The sequence below is a fragment of the Lampetra planeri genome, chromosome 44 (genome assembly GCF_965212315.1).
Source record: "Lampetra planeri chromosome 44, kcLamPlan1.2.h2, whole genome shotgun sequence".
In the NCBI taxonomy this organism is placed as follows: domain Eukaryota; kingdom Metazoa; phylum Chordata; class Hyperoartia; order Petromyzontiformes; family Petromyzontidae; genus Lampetra; species Lampetra planeri.
The window spans coordinates 5,683,034-5,708,997 of NC_136150.1; the positions used below are offsets into that span (position 1 = coordinate 5,683,034).

At 49.6% G+C, this 25,964-nt stretch overlaps 1 protein-coding gene across 2 annotated transcripts in view; it reads right to left on the minus strand.

Annotated features, from left to right (window-relative positions):
* Positions 1 to 25,964, minus strand: part of LOC144732882 (uncharacterized) — a 295,786-nt gene that overhangs the window by 11,585 nt on the left and 258,237 nt on the right. The window contains exons 15-26 of one of the 2 annotated variants that reach the window (XM_078614545.1): positions 22,262 to 22,395; positions 21,767 to 21,889; positions 16,888 to 17,019; positions 15,776 to 15,872; positions 14,559 to 14,615; positions 13,622 to 13,745; positions 7,884 to 7,973; positions 5,397 to 5,921; positions 4,057 to 4,208; positions 1,407 to 1,731; positions 485 to 804; positions 153 to 282 (exon numbers count right to left, since the gene is read on the minus strand). In XM_078614545.1, the coding sequence (XP_078470671.1) occupies positions 153 to 282; positions 485 to 804; positions 1,407 to 1,731; positions 4,057 to 4,208; positions 5,397 to 5,921; positions 7,884 to 7,973; positions 13,622 to 13,745; positions 14,559 to 14,615; positions 15,776 to 15,872; positions 16,888 to 17,019; positions 21,767 to 21,889; positions 22,262 to 22,395 (2,209 nt within the window). Of the gene's footprint in view, positions 1 to 152; positions 283 to 484; positions 805 to 1,406; positions 1,732 to 4,056; positions 4,209 to 5,396; positions 5,922 to 7,883; positions 7,974 to 13,621; positions 13,746 to 14,558; positions 14,616 to 15,775; positions 15,873 to 16,887; positions 17,023 to 21,766; positions 21,890 to 22,261; positions 22,396 to 25,964 lie in introns of both variants that reach the window. The other variant, XM_078614544.1, reaches the window with a different exon arrangement.

Genomic DNA, 25,964 nt, shown 5'->3' on the forward strand with positions numbered 1-25,964 from the left:
GGGGTGGGGGTCGGGGTGGGGGGTGGGGGATGGGGGCGGGGTGGGGGGTGGGGAATGGGGGCGGGGTGGGGGGTGGGGGTCGGGGTGGGGGGTGGGGTGGGGGGTGGGGGATGGGGTCGGGGTGGGGGATGGGGGCGGGGCGCGGGGCTCACCGTCGCGGCGTATTGGGGATGGAGTGCCGGTGCGTGTACATCGCGGGGTGGTGGCCCGGCGGGGAGTGGTGGGAGGGCCCCATGGAGGAGCCGGGCGCGGGGCCTCGCTTGGGGATGAGCGGCAAGGTTGCTGCGGCGGACCACACGGAGAAACGCTCTTTCAGAATTCGCCGTTGTTGGCTGAACCCGGTGTCATTCGTGAACACTGCATTTTTTTTCGAAAAATAGCGGGAAAATCATTCGCAGTTCCTGCAGATAATACCATTTTTATTACTGTTGTAATCATCAGCGCGCTGCTGGCGCGCGCGTGGGCGCGACGGCGCAGAACTTACCGGCGGAGACGGGGCACGGCGCGCGTCCGGCCCAGCCGCCCGATGTTCGTCCGTGCCGCGGCGCGGTGTCGTAGGTGGCGCCGTAGTGGCCGGGAGAGCCGTACGGCGGGGCCGACGTGATGCGGGGCTGCCGCGGCTGCGGGGAGGGGCAGCCGGGGGGGGCGGCGGCACCGGGGGGGGCGGGCGACGACGACGAGGAGCAGGAGGAGGAGCAGCAGGCGACGCGTTCCACGTACAGCTGATCGTTGCTCGACGTCGCGAACATGCGCTCAGCGCCGTCGCTGAACGCGGGGAAGTCGACGCCACGCTTCTTGACGTACCTAGAGGAGGGGGGGGGGTGCAGAGTCAAACGACGCAGCGGGGTGGGCGAGTCTACAGCGGGTTTGGAGCCACTAAGATGGTTGGCACCGCTGGGATCGGCGGGTTCGATTAAAGCCAGTCGGACGCCCGCGATTAAGCCGAGTTCTCCAAGTGGTTTGGCGATTTTCAGCCCGGCCAATCAAAAACACGGCATCGAAATTCCAGCCTTCCGAGATGTAAACATATCGGTTTGATCGCCACGCGACGAGCATTGCACTTGCACGGCAGAGTGGGTGGGGGGAAAGTGCTGCCCTCTACTCCGTGCGTGCGCCGGCTCGCTCCAAGGGATTTTCAGAGCTAGCTCCGCGACATTCGTTCCCGCGGGCCATTCGTACTCCCAACACGCAAGGGGGGCTTTGCGGCGCCCGCGGTGAGAGATGCCGATGGATGCCTTCGACCTCACGGCACCGATCGCACGTTGCATAGCGCACTGTCATCGCACAATCGTGATGAAATCGGGACCGGCGGCGATGGGGGAATATAAGCGATGATTAAAACGCAAGAAAATTACCACCGCCGCCGGTGGTGGCAGAGGAGCAAGAGGGACGGGCACGCCACGTACCACCTGTGCAGCTCCGAGGAGACGTACTGGCGGTGCGGTTCGCGGCGGTCCATTGGCAACGAGTACTGCTGATGCTGCAGCATGTGTCGTCGCTGCTGATGCTGCTGCAGTGGCTGCTGCTGATGCTGCTGCTGATGATGATGATGTGGATGCTGGGGGTGCAGCTGGTACGGAGAGCCGGGCGCCGGCGAAAGAGACCGCTGTGTCATGGCGAGCGTGGTGACGGGCGAGAAGAACGGCACGAAGTGCCGCCCCCCTCCCCCCATCGTCGCCAGGTCAGCCGCCGAGTCGTAGTTGCCACGGTAACAGCCCAGCGACTCCATGCCTGGGCAGGTGAGCGACAGCCGTGATGTCACGACGACGTAAAGAACGGCACTCTTTCTCATATTTGTCTCTTCGCGTTAACAATATAAAGGTATCATTTACACAACCTGTCGAATGCACGACCTTCTGGGAGTGCAGCTATTAAGCAGAAAGCGGTTCAATGTCAGGCGTTTCTGGACTGGTATCGACATTCAGTGTCTAATCAGGTTTGCTTGAACCAATGATGGTGAACTGTCAGGACTTTTTAAGCAAGCAAGGATAATTATCTTTGTAAGGATCCTCTTTGGAGCGTAAACCATCACGCGAATTCCGGTCATCCTCGCAGCAGCAACAGCAGCTTTTGGCTGGCCATCGAACAAAGACGGTCACCGCATGGCGCACATTCAGATGCGCGTCTGCAGCCGTATGGAACGCTCTTCCTTTCGATATCAGGAAGCCATTGGAGCAGGGGCGGTTTCTTCATTAGGGCGATTGGGCGACGCACCACGAATGTCATTCAACCACAGAGTCACGCTAGCCGTCACTGTCAGCCTCTGGATATAGTCCAATCAGCGTCATGTCACGTTCTGTAGAGTACCGCCTCTTTTTGGGCGATTTCACTACGGCTGAAAATCGCCCCGAGTGGCCCCATAGACTTACATTCAAAGATGTTTTTTTTCGAACGGGGGCGCTGCAATGCATTCTCTATGGCTTCCGGGAGGGCATGCACTAACGTGCTTACGTCATCATACATGCTAACGTCATCATACGTAAGCACGTTTCATCCAACAATATAATTTATCGCCACCTAGTGGAATCTTTAATAAAAAAAACTTGAGTGGTTTGTTTTAATAGTGAGTATATAAACAAACAAGATGTATTGTAAGATTCTAGATTTGAAGCTTTCGTGACTGCAAGGAATCATCTTCTTAGGTTTTTTTCGGTAAAGTCACGTAGAAAGTAAAATAAAATAAAAACAAAAATCACGACGTTTCGGAGGCAACACAAGTCTCCGTCATCACTTGATACAGCTAATCTGGCTGTGACGGTCCCACCTGATGACGGAGACTTGTGTTGCCTCCGAAACGTCGTGATTTTTGTTTTTATTTTATTTTAGTTTCTACGTGACTTTACAGAAAAAACCTAAGAAGATGTATTGTAAGAGTCACTTTATTTTTCATTAATATTAAAGAAGTGAAGTTGCCTTTACATGCTTAAGCTGTTAATTTATTCATTGCATGGGTGGACCTTATCCTTATCAATCATCCAGACATTTGCCCCCCCTGAGAGATTTTGCAGGAGCCGCCACTGCATTGGAGCTGTGCACTTGTAAATCATGTAGATTAAAAACTAATTTCTTTAGAACTGCTTTCTGTGTTTAGTTTGCTGTGCTTCACCCCCGCACCTCCGGTTAGCACGGTTGGCTACGTACGGTGCGAAAGAAGTTCAACACACATACAGTGGCTCACCAGCAGGGTTAGCGGCTCGCCATCGTGAGGTTGCGAGTTCAAATTCAGATTTTGAACTTGACCCTGGTCAATGCTCTTCTGAGGTTGCTCAAATGAGTACCACTTTATGGGGAAGTTAATAGTAGTTGTCCTATGGGGAGACTTTCTCCCCCTGCCATAGGAATGTGGAATTTCCACCACTGGCTCAGGGCTGCAAATGGGAGATTAGCACCAATACCTCAATGAAGCAGGGAAATCATATTGGCTTGACTTTTTGAGTCCAATGCGTCTCCGATAAGCAGGGTTGGCTACGTCCGGTGCGAAAAAAGTACAGTAGACTCTCTATTTTCCGCGCTAATGACGAGGACGATGACCGCGGATCATTTAAAATCGCGGATAATCCAAAAAGATGATTTTTCCGCGGAACTCTATGCCAAAAACCACTGATATAGGTATAAACTATGTTTAAGTTAAGAAAATGTAGTTTGTTAATGAAGAAGACTGCCCACTCAGTGGACAGCAGAGCCATGCAAATCAACATCAATCAAACTCCACCCACTGTTGTAAAGATATGCAAAGACTGTACCGTAGAGGCGATCATTTCGGATTAACCGGAGCACATGTGTGTTCACTTTAAGCACATGACCTGTAATAAACGTCTCCAGGAATAACAATGCATCACTGCTTTTTAGATGATTAATTTGGGCTTCAGCGGAAAAAATCCACGAGTTATTAATTTACATCAAAATCTCAGGTGAGCTGTCAATCCGCAAATCGGATCAACCGCACGCCGATAATCAAGAGTCTCCTGTCAATTCTAGATTTGAAGCTTTCGTGACTGCAAGGATTCATACTCGCAGTTTTTTGAATTTTACAAATATTCACAGCGGCTCCGTCACCTCGCTGCGGATCGGGGTCGCGTGGGGGCGCGCCGTCCAGCTGGTGGTGCAGGTTGCGGAAGGCGTGGACGTTGTAGCGGCCCTCGCTCAGCGCGTCGTAGCCCCGGCAGCGCGACGGCGTCAATGCTCGCATGGGGGAGCCGCCCGCGGACCTGGCGACGGCGGCAACGGCAGGTGACAATTTTTGTGAGCGGACGCGTTGGACGGTTGCCCTGCCCTGTGCTTGTCTTGAATCGACGCTGCTGGATTTACGCGCTCCCAGAAGGCCGTGTGGCCGATGGGTCGCGTGTTTTTCTTGTCACGTGGAGAGACTGATACATGAAGGAAACGTGGTATCCGCTCGCTTCTGTCGTAAGCGATTAGCAATAACAAAGGTGATGAATTCTGCGTTTTCAAAGAACAACTTTTCAGATCATTTTCTCTGACCCAACTAAACCATTAAACTATTAAAAAATAAATGTAAGGCCCACTGAGCTAAAGTGACTTATCATCATCGCATGGACATTTATAGCAGCAGCCAAACACTTGAAACGCGCGATGTTGATTCTAAACGTGGAGGGAAATAACCGGAGGACCCGGAGAAAAATCCACGCGACCACGGGGGGAGAGAGAGAGAGAGAGAGACACGCGAACTCCAAATATACAGCGGGCGTCAGGGTCTGGACCGCACCCACGAGCATCTCGCTACGTCAGCCCAGTACAAAGCACCGGGGGGGGAGGGGGGATTTGGGCTCTCTGCCTCATCCAAGTGGGGACGGCGAGCGAGAATGTGAAAGCTGAATATGGGGGTGGGAGAGATCAGGAGAAAGATAACAAAACATAATAACACGAATCTCACACTCTACAACAACACTGGGGACTTAAAAAAGAAAATATAATCGGTGAGATTTAGGGCAATGTCCCTTCATCATAGCACGTAGACCAGCACGCAAGATCGTTTTTTTAGTAACGCTTTTGTAATTTCCCACCCCTCCCCCATGGGGCGTAGGGGCCCAGTGCTGAGCCACGAAGAGGATGGAAATCGTACGGAGGTGGGGGGGGGGCCCTCGTTTAAATCTCGATTGAAATATAATTTCTCTAGAACTGCTTGTTGTTGTTGTTGGTGTACAACAACAGTAAGCAGTTTGTTGTCCTTGCCCACGCACCTCCGATCAGCGTGGTTGGCTACGTATGGTGCGGAAAAAGTTCAGCATGCGTGCACATACAACACGTTCCCGTGCCAACTGCGCAAAGCCGCTAGTTCTATTTTTGTTCTTTGCACAAGAAGGCGGCCAGAGACAAATGACCTTAAGATGTAATAAACGTAATTGTCGTCGTCGTGAAAAGAGATAAGGTCATACCCCGGCTCGGGCAGGTGCGAGGGCTGGTGACGTCGGTGAACTCCGTTGTTGTTGTTGTTCGCCGACGCCAGGTTGGGCATGCTGCCCGCGGCACTGCCGGCTCCTCCCAGGCTCCCACCGCCGCCGCCGTCGCCCACGCACGCGGCCCCGGAGCCCCCCGCCGTCTCATCCGGTCTCTGCCGCCAGCGTCGCCGCCGCTCCCCGTCGCCCTCGCGGCGGCCCGCCGGCCCGCCGGGCAGCTCGGCGCTCGACTGGCTGGTGTAGGACGACGAGCCGTCGTCGATGTGCTCCGAGCTGCTGCTGCTCTGCAGGCCGCCGACGCCGGCGAGCTGAGCGGAGGACGCGAGGCGCGCGGCTGACGGAGCCGCCACCCTGCGCGACACGCCGGGAGTGCAGGCCGCCGCGGCGGCCGTGGCGGAGACGGTGGCGGCCGAGCGAGATGACACCGACTCGAGGCTGCTGCTCCGCTGAAGCGGCTGCCGCGGGGAGGGGAGCGCCGCGCGCGCCGGAGTCGACTCCAACGAACTGGCGGTGGGGAATGACGAGGACGGAGGTGTGTTAGGGGCGCAGACCCCCCGCAACAAACTACGGGTAAATTTCGATTTAAAGCTTTCGTGACTGCAGGGATTCATCTTCTTGGTTCTTTCGGTGAAGTCACGCAGTAGGGAAGTAATAAAATAATAAAAATAAAACATAATAAAACAATTCTCACGACGTTGCGTTGTGGCCGAAACGTCGTGAGAATTGTTTTATTATGTTTAATTTTTATTATTTTATTACTTCCCTACTGCGTGACTTTACCGAAAGAACCAAGAAGATAAACTATGGGTAGTCCTCTACTCACGATGGAGATGCGTTACGACGGCCCCATCGTAAGTCAAAATATCGTAAGTCGAAGATGGCCTCGCCTACCCAGGAGTCTTAAAGAACGGTGATAATTTAGCAAAACAGAGCAATTTACAGGACCGTACTGTATAAACTATATACTGTATGTATTCATTACAATACTGTATTTCACAGTAAAATGTAAAGTAAAAAAAAGTAAATTCTTAGCATACTTATATGAACTGCAATTTAGTAGAACGTTTTTTCAGGAAACAATCCTATCTGCTATAAAAACTTTTAACATGCTGTATCGTACGTACAGTATCGTACCTCGTATGCTGCTGCGTTTGCCTGCCATGCGAAATTAAAAATATTTTACAATTTTGTCGTATCGCCACCGTAAGATCGAAATATCGTAAGTCGGACCATCGTAACTCGGGGAGTATCTGTATACACTTTTTATTTTACCAGGTAAGGCCCCACCGATCTATGTAGCTCTTTTTTTAGAAGCTATCGCAAATGATTAGCTAAACGAAGTGGCTTATCGTCACATGGAAATTTATAGCATCCGAAAACTCGAAACGCGTGATGTTGATTCTAAATGTGCAGGGGAAAAAACGGACCCAGAGAATCATTCACGCGACCACGGGGAGAGTCACACGCAAAAACTCTAAATATATAGGCGTAGGAATCGAACCCACGACCTCCTGCATACGAGGCGAGGTAGTTAATATCTCGCCAGCGGTACCATCGCCAACAGCTTGCTCAATGCCACTGCCGTTGGATATGTATCCACCAGGGAGAGTGAACCAATCGCTGATGAGATGAGTGTTGGTATAATCTGCTGTGTCAATTTAATGATGATTTGTCGTAAAATTCTTGTTTTACGTTGGCCTACAAACATTTGCATTGGGGGGTGAGGGGGTTGAATCGACGCTGATGTAAAATCGAATTTTCAATCACTGACTTCATTGTATTTTCTAAAGAGTGTGAGGATGAAGCCGATAGAAAGGCAAAGGCCCACGACCAGAAACGACATTGAGAGACGAAATGAGGAACACATTTCATTTGATTAAAGAAAATATCGTCGGATTCTTTCAGGATAAGTAAAGATTCTGATTCTTGGTTCTTTCGGTAAAGTCACGTAGAAGGGAAACAAAAAAAAAATATAAAACAATACAATTCTCACGACGTTTCAACTGCAACACAAGCAATCATCATCAGGTGTATTTTCCTTTTTTTTTTACCTACGCGACTTTACCGAAATAACCAAGAATATGAATCCCTGCAGTCACGAAAGCTTTAAATCAAAATTCTGATTCTGATTCAGGTAAATGACAGCAGCATCCTAACTACAACGTTGAGAAGAGTGAGCGGGCTCGGTCAGAACACGTCACTCGAAGGGTTGATGGGCGTGATCAAGGCTAACAACAGTGGCAGCCAAGGGATGGAATGCATTCAAGAGGGCATCCGCTGGGGAGACGGAGCGATGAAACCAGCCATGAGCCAGGCGCTGGATGACAAATGGAGGCGACTTGGGGAAGGAGGCCTTCATCCAGCAGTGGATAGTTCATGACTGACGAGGCCGCTGATGATGATGATGACGATGACGGTGGTGATGACGATGGCGGTGACGACGATCGACCGCGGGGGTTGCCGTACCGGATCTGCGGGCTGTATTGCGGTGAGCAGGTGGAGGTGGAGGAGGGGGACTGGGCGCCGGTGGTCCCCGTCTGCAGGTAGCGCTGGGATCTGCGGCGCACACAGGCGGAGAGCGTCGCGCGCTGTCAAGCCGGGGATCATCGCGAGGGCGCGAGCGGTCGCCCGGCGGCTCGGGGAGCAAACGCCGCCGTGCCGGAGCGCTCACCCAGCATCACCGCCGCCACCACCAAGCAGCAGCAGCAGCAGTAGCGCAAAAAAAAACATCCGGGGTTCAGCCGCCCGTGATAAAGCCAGCAGCGGTGGTAACACTCATCGTCGTCTTCTTCCTCTTTCGTATGGCGGCTGATGTCGATGCAGAGCAAACAACTACAATTTCACATTCGGGTGGTTCAAGCCGCGTCAGCCGCGTCAGGAGGTGCATTGGAGTGGTATCGCCGTGACGTCCCCTTCGTATTTGTGGATCGCGTAACGCTCGTGCCTCGCGGAAAGAAGTTGCCGGGTTCAATTTACAAACTCGGATGCCTTTCTGCGTGCCGTTTGTACGTTGTCTCTCCCCCTGTTCTGTATGTGATTACTCCGGGTTCTGCATGGGATTACTCCAGGTTTTCCAGTTTCCTCCCATACCCCCGCCCCCCGCCCCCCCTGCACATTGTAACTGGTTTAGGTCAAAACATTCCAATGCTGAAATAAATTACCTGCAAGTTACTCGATTTGGGAATTTCGCAGTGCAACATCGCTCCCCCACCTACCGCGTGAACTTGGCAGGACCCTCCTGAATGAAGAGTCTTGAGACTCGGCGAGGCTCTCCCGGGTAAACGAGGGGAAAAATGGTTTTCTGAATCTAGATTTGAAGTTTTCGTGACTGCAAGGGTCCATACTATTTGTTTTTTTCGGTAAAGTCACGTAGGTAAAAAAAAAGGAAAATCAATTAAATCACGACGTTTCGGAGGCAAAACAAGCGTCCATCTTCAGGTGGAACCGTCACAGCAAAATGACTGTATCAAGTGAAAAAAATGACTGTATCTCACTTGTGTTGCCTCTGAAACGTCGTGATTTAATTTATTTTCCTTTTTTTTTTTTGACCTACGTGACTTTACCAAAAAAACCAAAGAGTACGGTTTCCTGATCTCAACCTGTACACCCCCAACGACTGGGAAAACCACTGTCACAAAAGACAAATGAACACTCCCCTCGATACAGGCCTAAGCGGTATATACCGTCTTCTTGGTTCTTTCGGTAAAGTCACGTAGAAGGGAAGTAATAAAATAATAAAAATAAATAAAACATAATAAAATATTTCTCACGAGTGAGAATTATTTTATTATGTTTTATTTTTATTATTTTAAAGTCACGCAGAAGGGAAATAACAAAATAATAAAATTTAATAAAACATAATAAAATAATTCTCACTAGTGAGAATTATTTTATCATATTTACCGAAAGAACCAAGAAGATGAATCCCTGCAGTCACGAAAGCTTGAAATCGAAAGGTATCTACCGTGTTTGACCAAGGGTGGTAGAACTGGTTGGGAGAGAGAAGTATGCCACTGATACAATTGCCAGCCACCTGTTGTCAGAGGTGTGATCAGGGCTGATTAAGCCACGTGGGGGGGCGGTGTTGAAACAGGTGACCTGCCCCTAATAATGAGGCCGATGAGCCAATGGCAAAACGGCGGCAGGAGGCTGTTTGCTCGCGTATATAAAGGGCTGAGCCAGTCCAGAAATGGTGGGGGACCACGGAGGTGCGATGCAGTGGCGAGCTGGGTGCCGTGACAAAGCTGCAAGTCTTCGACGCTGGAAGGTTACGATTTACGCTCGCGATAAGGGTTATGGCAAAAGGGGTTATTTGCCAGGTGGCAGGAGAGTCAATAATTGGGCTACGCTTGCAGGGGGCCTGGTGGGAGAGCGCATAGGTGCGCAGAAGGTGAGGGAAGCCACGTGCAAGAGAGGTTCGTGCCCTACCCCCCCCACTGCCGACTATACTCGTCTGTGAAACGCGGCGCCTCCTTGCGAGTGTAACCCTTGCGCTGCAAGAACGGCGCAAATGCCCCAATGCATTCGATTAACAAAATGCTCAACGTTTGTCAACAGCACCCCGTGTGTGTCGTTTCGAGAAATGGCCCTTTGTATGACGAACGGCCACTGCTTGGAATGTCACCTTTTGTATATTCTTTCTCTACAAGGCCACACTATTCTTGACAAATTCGAGTTTTGTTTTTAAATATGGCAGAGAGGGTAAACTAAGAATTAAACGGTGCTGGCTTTGGAGTTTTTTGACACTCAGAAACAATACCCTGATCTATCAATTCTACCCAGCTTGTACGAGTAAACTGCACAGTGCACTAGTACCCGTTTTCAACCCGAGATGCTTTCCAGTAGCAAAAGTAAATTTCAAACCATGTGAATGGTTAAAGCCATTTGCGTCCCATTCAAAACTAAACTATTTCTAGTTTACCAGGTAAGACCCACCGATCTATATAACTTTTTTTTCTTTCAGAAGCCACCTGGCCACAAACGATAGCTCAACGAAGTGGCTTATTGTGTGGAAATCTATAGCAGTTGCCAAATAGTCTAAACGCACGTTGATTCTAAACGTGGAGGGGATAAACCGAAGGACCCGTCAAAATCCAAGCGACCATAGGAGAGAGACGCGCAGACTCCAAATATAGAGCAGGTGGCGGGATCGAACCCACGACCTCCTGCATACCAGGCGAGGTAGTTAACATCTCCTGGCCACCGTGGTGCCCATTCAACAACTCGACCAAATTACTTATTGATTCTGGTATTGCTGAAACTGCTTCATGATCGATGACCCACATGCATGAGTGGCCATGCTAAAACCGTGACCTGCTGGGCAGTACTCTTTGTAAGAGTGATGGATGATGCAGATGATGATGTTAACTATGAGGATGGTAAATATGATGGTGATGCTAATAATGATGAAGTTGATATCAATGGCAATACCGGTGGTGTTCATGATGATGCCCATATCAATGGTGAGGAAGGTAATGCTATTTAAGTCACGGATGACTTAAGTCTGTGGTGTTGTTTATGAAAAAGCTGAAGAAGCTGATGTTTATGGTGGTTTGGGATACACTGATGATGCTTGTAAATTTTGAATGTGACACCAATGACGATAAAATCGTTGACCAATCATAATGAAGTCGATGATAATGACCTTAAGGGTTAATTCTGATCACGATCGTGTCAATGGTGATGCCGAGAATGTTGATGAAATCGTGATAAAAATAAAAGTCAGGAGGTGGGCTACTGGAAGACTGAGCTAGCACAGTTGAGAACCTGGGCTCGATTCCAGGCAGCTGTCTGCGATTAAAACCAGGTCCTTAATCTTCTTGGTTCTTTCGGTAAAGTCGCGTAGAATGGAAATAATAAAATAATAAAAATAAAACATAATAAAATAATTCTCACGACGTTTCAGCCACAACGCAAGCAGCCGTCCTCAGGTGAAGAACAGGTCTGTCGAGAAGACAGAGTCTGAATGACACACCCCAGGCTTGGAGCGACTATTTAAGCTGGGATGGAGGGGGGAAGGGCGCCTTGACAAAATAATTTGCATATCAAGAGGAATTTAGCATATTTATGGGAAATGCAGATATGCGATTAGTACTACTTGTGAAATGCGTAGGAGGTTTGGCGAGGGGTTTAAAGTCATTATGCCCGTGCATTATGCAGGATTAGCAGCATTGATGGTCTCAGCCTGGTCACCAGTGACCACACAGAAAGGCTTTTTTTCGGAGTCTCAAGGCTTGTTTTGAGGAGGGTCGTTTTTGCAGTAGGGCGGGGGGATGATGATGCTTTATGGAATCCAAATAAAGTAACTAGCGGTACATTTGTGAGGATATGGCTATTGAGCCAATACCCATCTCCCTTGCAAAGTAGCCGAGTAACTGGCTAAACGGGACTTTCCATGCAACAACCAATTAACGATTGGTTGAGTTCCGTTGTGAGGTTTTTTTAAATAGTTTTTTTTTTAAATCATATTTTGCTACAGGAAAAGGAGGTTCCAATGGTGTAAATGCTTACCCCGAGCTCTCATACTCTGATGATGCATTGTCTTTGAGTTGTGCGCCTTTTGGCGTCATCTGGTCTAACACCATGTGAGACTAGGCCAGGGGTCTGCAACCTTTAAGACATAAAGAGCCACTTGGACCCGTTTCCGAAGGAAAACATAAACTGGGAGCCGCAAAACCATTGCAACATTTAAAACAAATATAACACTGCATATATTGTTTCTTACCTTATTGCTATATATATAGGATCGTGCAGTCAGCTGTCAATCTGAATAAAAAAAGGACTTTTTCACTTAACAATGTAAAATATATTTTTGCAAATTAATAGCTAAATTACCTGGTTAATGGGATTTTTGCTCCTGAACCTCAGTGCACAGTGTCTGCACATCAGGGCTGTAAGACGTCACCTTCATTTTCACACAGGCTTGCAAGCTGTCATCTGTGAGGCGTGATCGATGTTTGTTTTTAATATAGTTCATGTTGGAGAAGACCTGCTCACATACATATGTGGAGCCGAAGATCGACAGGACTCCAAATGCATACTTTTTCATGTTTATACAAGTGTTGGGGATGGCATTCCATGTTTCGAATACAAGTTTGTCCTGTTTGGGAAGGTTTTCAATATCACTCCATTTATGATTCTGAGCCAGAATGGCCTTCTGACGGGCAACATCCTCAAGAGTAGCGGTCAAGCATTTTAACTTGGACACCCATATATCTTTGTCGGCTATATCGGCCAGTTCCATCTCAAGATCAGGTTGACTTACACCTGCAAATGCAGTCATATTCAATAGGGATGGATCGATCGCCAGGGGAGTGACAGGGAAGGATAATGTCGTTTTTTCCTCTCTGAACTCACAGAATCGTTTCCCAAACGAACTTTGCATTGTGGTGATTGCAGACTTGAAATATTCCAAATTTATCGTATCATGACTTTGTTTGAACTCTCTCAAAGAGGGAAAGTGAGACAGTGTACTTCTCTGTAAATCTTTGACAAACACTGTCAACTTGCGCTCGAATGCCAAAACCTCCTCCAGCATGTGCAGGGCTGTGCCTCCTTTCCCCTGAAGGGTTGTATTTAGCGTGTTTAGATGTGCTGTCATGTCTACCATAAAATGTAATTTTTCCAGCCACTCTGGCTGTTCCAGCTCAGCAAAGGTGAGCTCTTTGCTGCCCAGGAAGGTTTTTACTTCTTCCAAACATGTGACAAAGCAACGGCAACGTTATTGCCTGTCACCGGGCGGGCAGTGTGGAGCGGAGCGGCGACCTGTCAGCAGCGGCAACGCCAGAGCAGGTGTCACAGTGCGCCTCCTCCCCTCGCTAGCATCCGCCCCGGAGCCGCGGTCAAGGTTCAAAAGAGCCGCATGCGGCTCCGGAGCCGCAGGTTGCCGACCCCTGGACTAGGCTCTAAGAAAAGCTGTCTCGGGTGTGGACCAATCAACTTCAAGGACAGTGCATACATTGTCAGAGTTGTGTTTTTTGTTTGCATAACGACCGCAGGTATTGTGGTCAATGCAAACATGACTCCTAAAAGGGTAAAAAAAACAATTATCATAGTTTTTTCTATCTTTGAAAATTGAATCCTCCTCCGAGGCTGCAGCTGTGTGTGACCCTCTGCTTCTTCCGTGGGCCATTCTCTACTACGGGAGACCCGCACGGCGGCGGCGGCGGTGGTCGTGTTGCCGGGACAGGGATGTTGGGGGGTACCCGCGCTGGCTGGGTGGATGTCGCGAGGTCCTCTCCGACCGCCGGGGCAGCACGGGCGTGAACGTGGCCGGGTGCTTCTGCGGTGTCGAGTGCGTGGAGGAGAACAGCGTTCCCACCGGCTCGTCTGAGAAGGCAACGGGGTTGGGGGGGGGGGCACCCAACGCGCACGGTCAGCGCAACGTGCGCACGTGACGGCCTCGCTCGAAGGTAAAGTTGCCCCGCCGGTGCCATGCTCGCACCACATGCGTCTGGGTCGACTCTATCGCGCCGGCCAGATGTATTTTGGAAAGGGGTGGGAGAGTAGCCACCTCCGACTTTAGCACGGTTAGCTTCAGAATCAGATTCAGAAACGGTTTTAATCGCCATGAAGTTTACACATACACCGAATTTACTCTGGCCGGAAGGTGCATACATTCAACATTGAGCAATCTTAAAAACTCGAATAGGTGATATACAGTCTACTATACTAACGTTACAAAGTATAACTAATACTAACGGGCTAAAGTATTTAAAAGACAGAAGTTCTACATGTGTACATGCTTGGCCCACCACCGCGCGTGACCTGCCAGATCGACTAACTGTGGTGCATTGTTTTTTTGTTACTGCTGGGTGGACAAAATTTGTGGTGGGGGGGGAGGCGAGGATTGGCAGGGGGATTTAACAAACATGCCCCATTGCTTAACTGCCACCTGGATTGCAAGTCCCGTGTGCTCAACATTGCACTGCCGTGACAGCGTGCAAATGCTTTTAGACACGGGTAAATAATCGCCAGACGCGTGACGATTCTCCACCCGCCGCCAAAGAGGTCGGTGAGCAGTCGCTCGTGTAAAAGTTCATACGCAACGTCAAAGCGCAAAAAAAAACATCTATGCGTCGGATTCAAACGCTCATCAAAGATGTATTCTTTCGGGGGAAATGCTCCGTTCATAACGCTTACCGTCGTCCAAAATCACTCCGTCCGATTGCGAGCCGTCGTCCATCAGGATGCTGTCGTCTGCCAAGGGAAGGTATAAAAGCACTCGGTGAAGTATGTTATTTGACAGACAACTATTACAGGTTATTGATCGACAGCCAGTTTTGTTTTACCAGGTTTAGTTTTTTCTTTTTTCACACTTTTGTTATGTAGGCTAGGCGTAGTCCCAAACCGCACCTCTCCATAACAAAGGCTCAGTCTTTTGTTATGCAGTCTATTCTTAGTCTTAAGCCTCACCTTACCATATTAATAAAAAGTGTGCCGTACTTGGCCCTTCCCCTCTTCAACCATTATATATACGGAGTGGTAGCTCTTGTAATCTCTCATTTACTTGATACAGCTGTCGTGGCTGTGACGGTTCCACCTGAAGACGGAAGCTTGTGTTGCCTCCGAAACGTCGTGATTTTTATTTTATTTTACTTTTATTAATTTAAATTTTTTACCTACGTGACTTTACATAAAAAACCTAAGAATATGAATCATTGCAGTCACGAAAGCTTCAAATCTAGAATTAATGTTAGCGATGTCAAAACATTCCTAATGTGCGCAGGTCATACTTTCGGCAGCCCCTCCGAGAAGAATTTGAACAGCGCCCATCATAGTCGACTCAATTTATTTGGCATATTTCCATGCTTTTGGTGAATATTCAGGCAAACCTTGCACCACTTAAACAGAAGGCACAGTGGCACTGCCACCGAGCCTAGGGGCTTCCCCGTGCCGTTTCCTGAGCTATATGATTCATAATCAGTTTATTTTTGGGTTCGATAGTCGAGGTAGGTGTGAAGTACAGTTTTAAATAAAACCCTCCACCACCCCACCAGACAAAGTTGTCATGCCATACGCAAATTTGCCAGTTGATTTGGCTTCTCAGCAAGCTTGGGGGAATGTTAAAAAGTAAACCGAATTTGTACAACGTTGGACAAACCCGATCTATCAAACCCGGGAAGAGACTCGTTGTGAATCTTTGGCAATCCTATCTTGGGCTCTCCATATTTAGAATGTGCACCCTTCCCCCCCCCCCCCCCCAATTGTTGAAGGCAACATTTGATGGTGCATGGCAGTAGTGCCACTACATCCAGCGGTGAGACGCGGCTAAGCTCTGCACGCACGGACGCCCCAGTGCCAGTGAGACGGCCTCCCCCTTGGCCAGCCACCCCCCCGCCCCCCTCTTCCCACCATACCTGTGATGATGACCGATGTGCGCTCCGTTGGCTTCTTGCCAACGCGCAGCCGCAGCTCGTTGATGGCGTCTTCGATGGCCTGCAGGCGACGCGCGTCCTGTGTGCGTGCGCGTCGATACCAACGGATGGAGGAGTGAGCAATCTTAACGACGCCCACTATTTTTAAATCCTTTATATTAAGTTCGCTTGCTTGCTTAGGACCGTGCAAATCTTTCAGTCGTTTTTTAACCCACTTCCCGTGATCCAATCGAGCTGACATTTTCCACACAGACTCGTTGTGCGTGACAATTAATGTTTGTGAAAACATTTTTCCAAAATTTTACACTTTTTAGGACAAATATTATATTTAATTACCAATTGCTTAATGGTGCCATGCAATCATCTGACCCATAGGTGGCAGCCATCTCAAGCCAGAGGACGAGAGGACTCTAGCCGCCACGCATATAAAGGATTTATAGTGAAAAACTTTGTTTTTACGGGTTATACTTATCACCTAATTATTTCGACTTGAGATACACCGTATCCTCTCACTCTGGAACAGCGGGGGGGGGGGGGGGACGATGACTCGGGATGCCTGCGATTTGAATGCGGCAGACCGTCCTGATTAATGTGGCGGGTCCATTAACCGCAAAATACGTGACGCGTGTGTGCTTCACCACTGCTGTTAAAAAAATCCCCGTGACGGCCGTGGAGGCTTGGGGACGATGTCGAGACGAAGTAACGGTGACAAGCAACTGCACCTCTACCGGCCTCTCGCTGTGAAGGAACGCCATCCCCATTATAAATAGGATCTCTTTTGAAGGCCAAAGTGTTATTGACGATTGAGAAGAGTTTTAGTTTTTATGTCCGTTGTCGAAAATTGAGCACTCAATCGGCGGCCGCAATTAACGACAAGCGCAGACCTGGCATATCCCCGTTGATCGATATTTCACTTTGGACGGTGTCACAACGCCCACGTTAATTTTTTTTACGCGAGCCACGTTTAGTACTTCGCCAAGTTCCTGCGGCTGCCAGAAAGTCGGCAGACATTTACGTGCGTGCGACGCCACGTGTAACCGGGCCCCTGCATGGCACCCACCACCGTCGTCGTACGGCTGCCGGCGTGCGGGTACCTGCGTGTAGGCTGCCTTCCGCTTCTTGCGAACTTTCTTCGTGATGTTGGGGTCCCGCGCGAGCTTGTGCGCGGCCTCCACGATTTTCTGCTGAATGGCGAACTCTCGCTCCAGCCGCTCCACGTCCTCCTCCTGCTGGCAGACCACACGGCAGCGCCCGCGTTAGCGCCCCGCTCGAGAGAAGAGGTATGGATGTTTGACGAGTTTCGCACCGTACGTAGCAAACCGTGCTAGTCGGAAGGACAAGGCCGGGCCTAAGGCTGGGCCTACCGTGATACCACGAGAGGATCTTGCAGGGTTGGGGGCAGGGAAAGGGTCACGGGAGGTGTTGATTGCAACCGTTGTGGGATCTGGCAGAAGGAAGGGAGTTGATGGGGAGTTGGTCACGTAGCATCATCGTTTACATTGGCCATGATGATGGTTGTACAAAACGGTTTCCCCGCTATCATGGGAAACACTGCCTCAGAACAGAAGCAAACGACAATGACATGATTACGCAGCAAAATGCACAGCAAGAAGTCCCAGCACGATTTGTATGATAAGATGGCGGTAGTGTTCGTGCATATAGCCTGCACACAGCCTGTTACAGCCACCAGATCCAAAGGGCTAACATCTCGATGATCATTCGCGTCGTTGTGGAGAATATATATAACTAAATTAGCAGACCACACGACTCCACGTCCGTCTCTCCGCATTAAAAAAACAAGTGGTTCTTACACATCCCATCAACTGCACGGCATTCTGGGAGTGCGTAATTTCAGCAGCATGGATTGGAGATGAGCCAAGTGTGTTTTGACATCCAAGGTCTCGCCAGCAGTCGGGCTTGCTTGAGTCAATGCTGGTGAACTGTTGATCGTACAGGCACGGACCCTGTCTGTACTAGGACCCATGTCCTAAGGAGCTCATTGTGTGCTCCTCTGCATTTTATTCGGCAGCAGAAGGATAACAAGGACACTGCAGATATATCCCAGTTTTGTAATCGGTATTATTAGGTCTCGTCAATATAGCGTAGCTGTCATTGACGACTGCTGCCCAATTGCGACGTACGCTGAGCAGCCCTCTCACGACATTGGAGGATAATGTGGCCGGAGCCCTACGGTGAAAACAAGGAAATATATTCGAACACAATTAAGAGTCAACGTGTTGCCATCTTGGTATTAGCTATGCTTGCAGCCCGCATTCATTTTTCAGGTTACATGGATTTTTTAAGGTGTAAAAAGTGCTTGGAATTGCGATAAAACATCATACATATATAATGTGTATACTCACACCCAAGGTACAATTTTGAGTGCCCCATAAGATGCAAAAATTTCTAACGGATGCCAAAATAAATCGGGTTGATTTGCCTCTTTTCTGTACGTGCAGCTGTACCAGAAACGCTGAGCGGCACTGCTATTTTATCATCATCATCATCATCACTGCCACCAAAGCCACATTTGCAGGGAGACATTATTGAGCACCGAGCCTCCAAAGGCTGCAGCCTGGGGCCAGAGTGAAATCTAAATGAATGTCACGGCGTGGTCGCGGGTGTAATAACAGATTTAATGGATCGCCCACAGCCCCGCCAGCCAGCAGCCGTTTCGTTGCCCCCTGACGTCCTGAGACGTCTTCATGAAAACGCGTCTCATTCGACGTCCTCGTTCCGGTAAATCAACACCTGACAAATCGCATGGCGTCATCCGCCCGTGTCACTGGGAACGAATGGAGGGCACGGTTTCACCGTGCGGAATGCCTTGTTAATAATTCCTTGAAAGACAACCGCTGGTGGTGACCTTCAATCGCGTCAGAAGGTCAACACGTGCCGATGCGCACATCTCCTTCGTGAATGGAAAATGAAAGGCGCGCAAGCCGCAGTGGTACGATTGTGGCCACGCAACCCAAACTATGGACCCCACATAGTAAACCACTGTATTATGTGCTCCTTCAACGGAGGAATATGAATACTACACGAACTTCTCTACCCTGAAGCTCTCTCGTCGTGGCTAGTAGACCCCTCTGTTGCCATTTAGCTCCTGAATGTATTGCGAGCATGCGCAGGAATAGAATCCACCAAGCATTGTAAGCTTGCCTACCTTAAATACTGCGATTTGGTAATGTATGTGCGCAACACGGGGGTAAATCAGCGGTGCATAGTGGTTATCACACTGCCCTTTTAACCAAGCAACCCGAGTGTGAGTGCCATACCTGGTGTATAGCAGTGGCCTTGGGCATCTCCCCCCCCCACCCCACCCCTTTCCACCAATCTGCACTGACCTGCCATGGTGAAGTATGGTCAACCAACTTCCCCTGACTGCGGAGGAAGCCTTCATCCAGAAGTGGGTTTGACCAAATGGATTACAATCAACGTCTGTATAATTGTCCAAATTGGCACTGTAGTTAGGGCCTATTTCAATTCCCATTTTGCGACTTTGACTCCGCTTTCCACCTCTCCTATTTCAATATAATGAGCATCACTAATAATGGCATTACTCTACGCAATACACAACGGCATCGTTACTTCTGACACTTGATGGCTGTACATTGTCGTAATAACGCGTTTTATATAAGATGCTTCTCAAGCTGCTTGTGAGTTTCATTCCGTATCACTGGGAGATCGCCCCCCCCCACGCACAATAGGCATTACACCATCAAAAGCCAATTTGCCCAGGTACCAAAGGACGATGTATTATTGCCCCTAAACGCCATCCCAGCACTGCACTGTTATTATTGTTTAAACAGCCGTGGCGTATTGAGTTCACATCAAAATTAAAGTGTCTCCCCTCTCAATTGAGCATTGGGGGCATCGCGCTCATCTCTTCCGCGTTTCCCTTGGTGGGGCCCACACTCTCTCTGAGGGACGACGGCTGGGGTCAATATTTAGCCTCTGCGCAGAATTGCCGATTGGCAACATTGGCATGGGCGAGCTTTGAATTCGGCGAGTGGAACCCGATTGAAGAAGACCACAACGAATGGATGTTTCTCGGCTATCCCAGGCCATCTGTTGAAAGGGTGGATTTTGATCCGATCTGACGTCTTGAAAAGTCTACGCACGGCGTGGTGCGATGCCATTTAAAGATGTGGCCCTATAATAAACGCGACGCCTAGTATCCAATGACATTCGCAGGCCATCCTTTCCAGGCCATCACGGAAACCACTTTCACACAGGCTGGCCGAACAGTGGCTCGTTTATGACGGGTGACTTAATTGAGCGTTGATGGTTAATGGTCCGGCTGGAGCATTGGACCGTCCATTTATAAACGACATGCGTTTAAGAGTATTTGGCTGCAATTAATGTCCACAAGATAAGCCACTTCGTTGAGCTATCATTCGTGATAGCCAGGTTGCCTCTAAAAAATAAGAGCTATATAGCTCAGTGGAACCTAGTAACATAAAAAAAATTTGTATAGTATTAACAAATTAATTATCGCGACCACGGGGAGAAAAACAAGCAAACTCCAAATATACAGCAGGCGTCAGGGCTGGTATCCGAACCACTACCTCCTGCATACCAGGCAAGGTAGTTAACATCTCCTAGCCACCGTGATGTTGAAACAGGCAAACTCCAAATATACAGCAGCAGCAGGCGTCAGGGCCGGGATCGAACCCACGGCCTCCTGTACACCAGGCGAGGTAGTTAACATCTCCTAGCCACCGTGATGATGATGAGAGACATGCAAACTCCAAATATACAGCAGCAGGCGTCAGGGCCGGGATCGAACCCACGGCCTCCTGTACACCAGGCGAGGTAGTTAACATTTTCTAGCCACCGTGATGATGATGAGAGACACGCAAACTCCAAATATACAGCAGCAGGCGTCAGGGCCGGGATCGAACCCACGGCCTCCTGTACACCAGGCGAGGTAGTTAACATCTCCTAGCCACCGTGATGATGATGAGAGACACGCAAACTCCAAATATACAGCAGCAGGCGTCAGGGCCGGGATCGAACCCACGGCCTCCTGTACACCAGGCGAGGTAGTTAACATCTCCTAGCCACCGTGATGATGATGAGAGACACGCAAACTCCAAATATACAGCAGCAGGCGTCAGGGCCGGGATCGAACCCACGGCCTCCTGTATTCCAGGCGAGGTAGTTAACATCTCCTAGCCACCGTGATGATGATGAGAGACACGCAAACTCCAAATATACAGCAGCAGGCGTCAGGGCCGGGATCGAACCCACGGCCTCCTGTACACCAGGCAAGGTAGTTAACATTTTCTAGCCACCGTGATGATGATGAGAGACACGCAAACTCCAAATATACAGCAGCAGGCGTCAGGGCCGGGATCGAACCCACGGCCTCCTGTACACCAGGCGAGGTAGTTAACATCTCCTAGCCACCGTGATGATGATGAGAGACACGCAAACTCCAAATATACAGCAGCAGGCGTCAGGGCCGGGATCGAACCCACGGCCTCCTGTACACCAGGCGAGGTAGTTAACATCTCCTAGCCACCGTGATGATGATGAGAGACACGCAAACTCCAAATATACAGCAGCAGGCGTCAGGGCCGGGATCGAACCCACGGCCTCCTGTATGCCAGGCGAGGTAGTTAACATCTCCTAGCCACCGTGATGATGATGAGAGACACGCAAACTCCAAATATACAGCAGCAGGCGTCAGGGCCGGGATCGAACCCACGACCTCCTGTACACCAGGCGAGGTAGTTAACATTTCCTAGCCACCGTGATGATGATGAGAGAGAGACACGCAAACTCCAAATATACAGCAGCAGCAGGCGTCAGGGCCGGGATCGAACCCACGGCCTCCTGTACACCAGGCGAGGTAGTTAACATCGACTGGTTGGGGGGGGGGAAGGAAGGGTGGTTTAGTAACGAAGCGTCCAGGAGGAGTCTGCCCTGGGCCACAGTGCCGCCACTGCGTCTGGGCGAGCTCACCTCCACCTTGGGGAACACCTTGTTCTCGTCCAGCTTGAACGTGGTGCCCACGCGCCGTCGCACCGCGGGAAGCTTCTCCCCGGGCCCCTTGGGGTACTCGACGGGCAGCGTGCCCGTCAGCTCCTGTGGAAGTCGGCGCGCCGCACGGCCACGTGTCTCTTACGTCGCCGGAGCCCGGCACGCCGCGCACAAACGTAGGGGAGCAGTCGCGCGAAGGCCAAACGGAGCAGCCGGGAGTCGCCACGCACACATGCAAGGCGAGGGGCTTTCTAGCCGCGTGCCCAGTGGGGCAAGCTGGGACGCAGGCCGAGCGGGCGCACCGGGTTCGGTGTCCGACACAGCCCTTGCATGTCCTGTGACGCCACAGTCCGTGAACGGCATGGGCTGAACATTGCAATTTGGGGGGGGGGGGGCACTGTTGCGGGGGGGGGGAAAGGGGAAGCAGATGGGGGCAGTGGAGGAGGGAAATGTTGCGGGGGGGAGGGGGTGACTCACAGCCTCCCGCAAGCACAGGCGCTTGAGCTCGCTCGTGCGCTCCTCCAGGCGATGAGCCAGCTCCTGGTGTTTTAGCTTCAGGGCTTCCAGGAGATCCTTACGCGCCGCCTCGCTCACCTCCCACTCCAGGGACACTGGCGGATGCAAAGCAACGCGACGCACGCACGGAATGTTAAACGTTGAAGAGGAACAGGCATTCGCATGCCCGCCACTGGGTGGCAGGTTGGCGCAGTGGAATCACTTATGCTTCGTAGCCACAAAAAGGGGCTGTAGCACAATTCCCGACTCGGGTTATCTTTCTGCGTGGAGCATGGATGAACGTTCTCCCCTGTGCCACGTGGGTTTCCTCCGGGTTTTCTCGTTTTCTTCTCCCATAGCAAAAACAAATCATACAATGCAATTGGCATTGGCCAAAAGATCCCATTACTGTAAAAATATATTTTCTACCTACGTGACTTTACCGAAAAAACCAAAGAGTATGGATGCCTGCAGTCACGAAAACTTCAAATCTAGATTGAAATGTCTCACAATTTTTGGGATCACACACAGCAAACATCGCCTTCCTACTGCAAACGTATTTTTGGCAATGCCTCTCCTCTGCACATCAGTGTCACCCATCCAAGCACTATCCAGGCTTGACGCTGCTTAGCTTTTCAAGATCTGATGAGATCTGGGGAGGGGGGAAGGGGGCATTCTGGGTGATTTAAAGACCTGGAGATGATTATTAAGCACGCAATTATTCACTGCAGCTAAGATGGGGGATATGTTAAAATTACAACCGACTACCATACACACCCAGATAATAATCTTACCGTGACACCGCTCGGCTGTAAGATATTATCCTGCTCGTCTACGCTACGCGCCGTTAATCCGGCACATTGGCTTCGGTGTAGAATTGGTTGGTGAAGAAATCGTGTTTGTCCTTGTGCTGCAAGACTGCTGAACTGGGTCGGTTTGCGAAGTGGCCTACAGATGGTGATACGCCGGAAATATTTGTGATTTGTCTGTGAGCTACATTGGTTGTTGTTGTCGTCGTTGTCCAAATTGTAGGTTGCGGGGTCTCTTCCCACGTGCAACAAAATGCAAAAAATAAAATCGCAATTGGCCCAATATCTCGATGCATGATCCTCATGGCAAATTAAGTCTTGAGACTCGAACAAGCCCTTTCCAGGATCAAACTCTGCAAACCTAAATTTAGACTTAAAACTTTCGTGACTGCAGGAATTCATATTCTTGGTTCTTTCGGTAAAGTCACATAGATAGAAAACTAAAATTAAAAAAACCCACGACGTTTCGATCGCAACACAAGCGGTCTTTTTGCGATCGAAACGTTGTGGGTTTTTTTGCTTTTAATTTCGATTTTTGTTTTCTATCTACGTGACTTTACCGAAAAAAACAAGAATATGCAAGCCTACACATTCACATACATATGTAGTGACATCGCGGGATGTCACTGTATAGTGCCGGCCCGAGAGAAGCACGGTGTGCGGTGTAACGACATCGCGGATACTACAATGGTGTAGGTATAGTACTGGCCCTAGAGGGGCCCGGTGAGCGCTGAGTGATAGCACTAGATAGCACCACGCTTGGCGTGCAGTGCCAGCCCCTACAGGACAGAGTGTGGGAGTGCAGGCCGTAGGAGGAGGTTACTCGAGGCCATGGCACTCTGGTTGACCCGGGAGGACACGTGACCAGTTAAGTCTACAAAGGGGCCCCAAGTGGGGGCTAGGGGTGGTCACGTGGTTAGCATCCAGATCCTTCCCGAGGATTCTGGAAGGTGGGTGTGGCCAAAGGCGGAACCAACCACGCTGCAGAGAATATCAGCGGGGTCCCCAGGGGGGCCGGCGTTGTTGTTCATTCTGAAGAAACCTTCGTCTACGTTCTCCGTTCAACGAGTCTCCAACACGTGGATCTGGATCCCAGCTGTTGGTCCCGGTCCGTAGTAGTAGTTACGTTGTAACTAGTGTAGCTAGCCTGGTGGTCACCATCTGGCTAACTACACCAGTCACGTGGTAACTAGTATAGTAGCCTGGTTGTCACCACCTGGATAGCTACACCAGTCACGTGGTAACTAGTATAGTAGCCTGGTGGTCACCACCTGGATAGCTACACCAGTCACGTGGTAACTGGTGTAGTTAGCCTGGTGGTCACCACGTGGCTAACTACACTAGTCACGTGGTAACTAGTGTAGCTAGCCTGGTGGTCACCACCATAGGTTGTTATTGTGTTAAGGGGAAGTTACCCCGTGTGTTGGAGTTAAATAAATGTGTTGCCTCCAAGTCTACGTCTGCGACTCAGTTGAACCCACTACACATATGTCGGATTGTTGATTTAACAGTAATCTTTGTCATACATCGTAAAGCTGAAGATAATACTTAATAATCGGCTTGCTTTTTGAATGCATGCCTGTAAACAGACTGCGATTGCCGTACGTGGATATGAATTATCCTGCAATTAAATGACAGCGCAACATTTTTAGCGTTGTTGTTGCTTTTGTGCTAACCAGGCTTGGGGGATCCCAATTTCAAAGCACTCCCCGAAGGATGTAAACGCAACATTGAGCCGTGGTGTGGAAGCAACGTAATTATGAGAAATTACCATCAAGTCTTTGCCGTCGGATGCGGCAGGCTTTTTTTGTCACTACGAAGGCCAGGAAAGGAGTCCACGGGGAAAACAAAAGCCTTAAAAAGTCATTTACTCCGAAGATCGTTTGCAATTTTACAAGGCACACTTTTGGTCAAGATAATTCGGGCAATCACACCCTGCAGTATGTCGTAAGATGTCACGGACGTAATATCTTTGGAGATATGCAATTTGCCCGAGAAATATGGTACCCATTAAAATTATGCGGATTTAATCGTTATTGCATTTGTTGTGCTGTTGCGTAATTTTTTTTTTTTATTGAGTCACTGTCCAGTAGAGAAAATATAAAATTGCGCGTCCAATGGTGTGATTCTGTATCCATGGTACCGATTGGTGACGAATATCTGAACGGGTCCTGGGCCTCCCCCGTCTCGACTCAGCCTCAAATGAGTACCGCTGCAAACCACTCCCTCATGTGCCGTGTAGGCCTTCATAAGTGCTTGCTAACAGCACTTGGGCCAACAGTCTAAGGCTATAGATGGGATCTTTGACTTTCTATAAAGTTGTCCATTACACCACCGTGTTATGCAAAACAAAAGGAGGCTTAACTTAACACTCCCCCATGGCCCATCCTGGCTCCCCCCCCCCCCCCCTTAACCTGTATATAGTCTCGTGTCTCTTAGAGTTCTCCCCACTTGATACGGTAATTTTGCTGTGACGGTGCCACCTGAAGACGGAAGCTTGTGTTGCCTCCGAAACGTCGTGATTAAATTTATTTTTATTTTCTACGTTACTTTACCGAAAAAAACAGAGTATGGACCCTTGCAGTCACGAAAACTTCAAATCTAGAATTAATGACTTGCAATAGCATATTTATAGCTTACTGTGATTACTAAATGTGCGCGTGTTAGCATTTTACGGATTAACAGCTGCAGGAATTGATGCGTAATGTACACAGCTGTTTGTAACACAGGTTTTTTTGGGTTAATTCGCATAAATTTACGCGATCTAATCCAAGAAACCTGTTCTGGATGATATTGGTCGGCGAAAGCCTAAGTGTTAAACTACATAGCCGTTCACACACAGATTTACTTTGGAGTGCACACCAAAGCAAACCTTG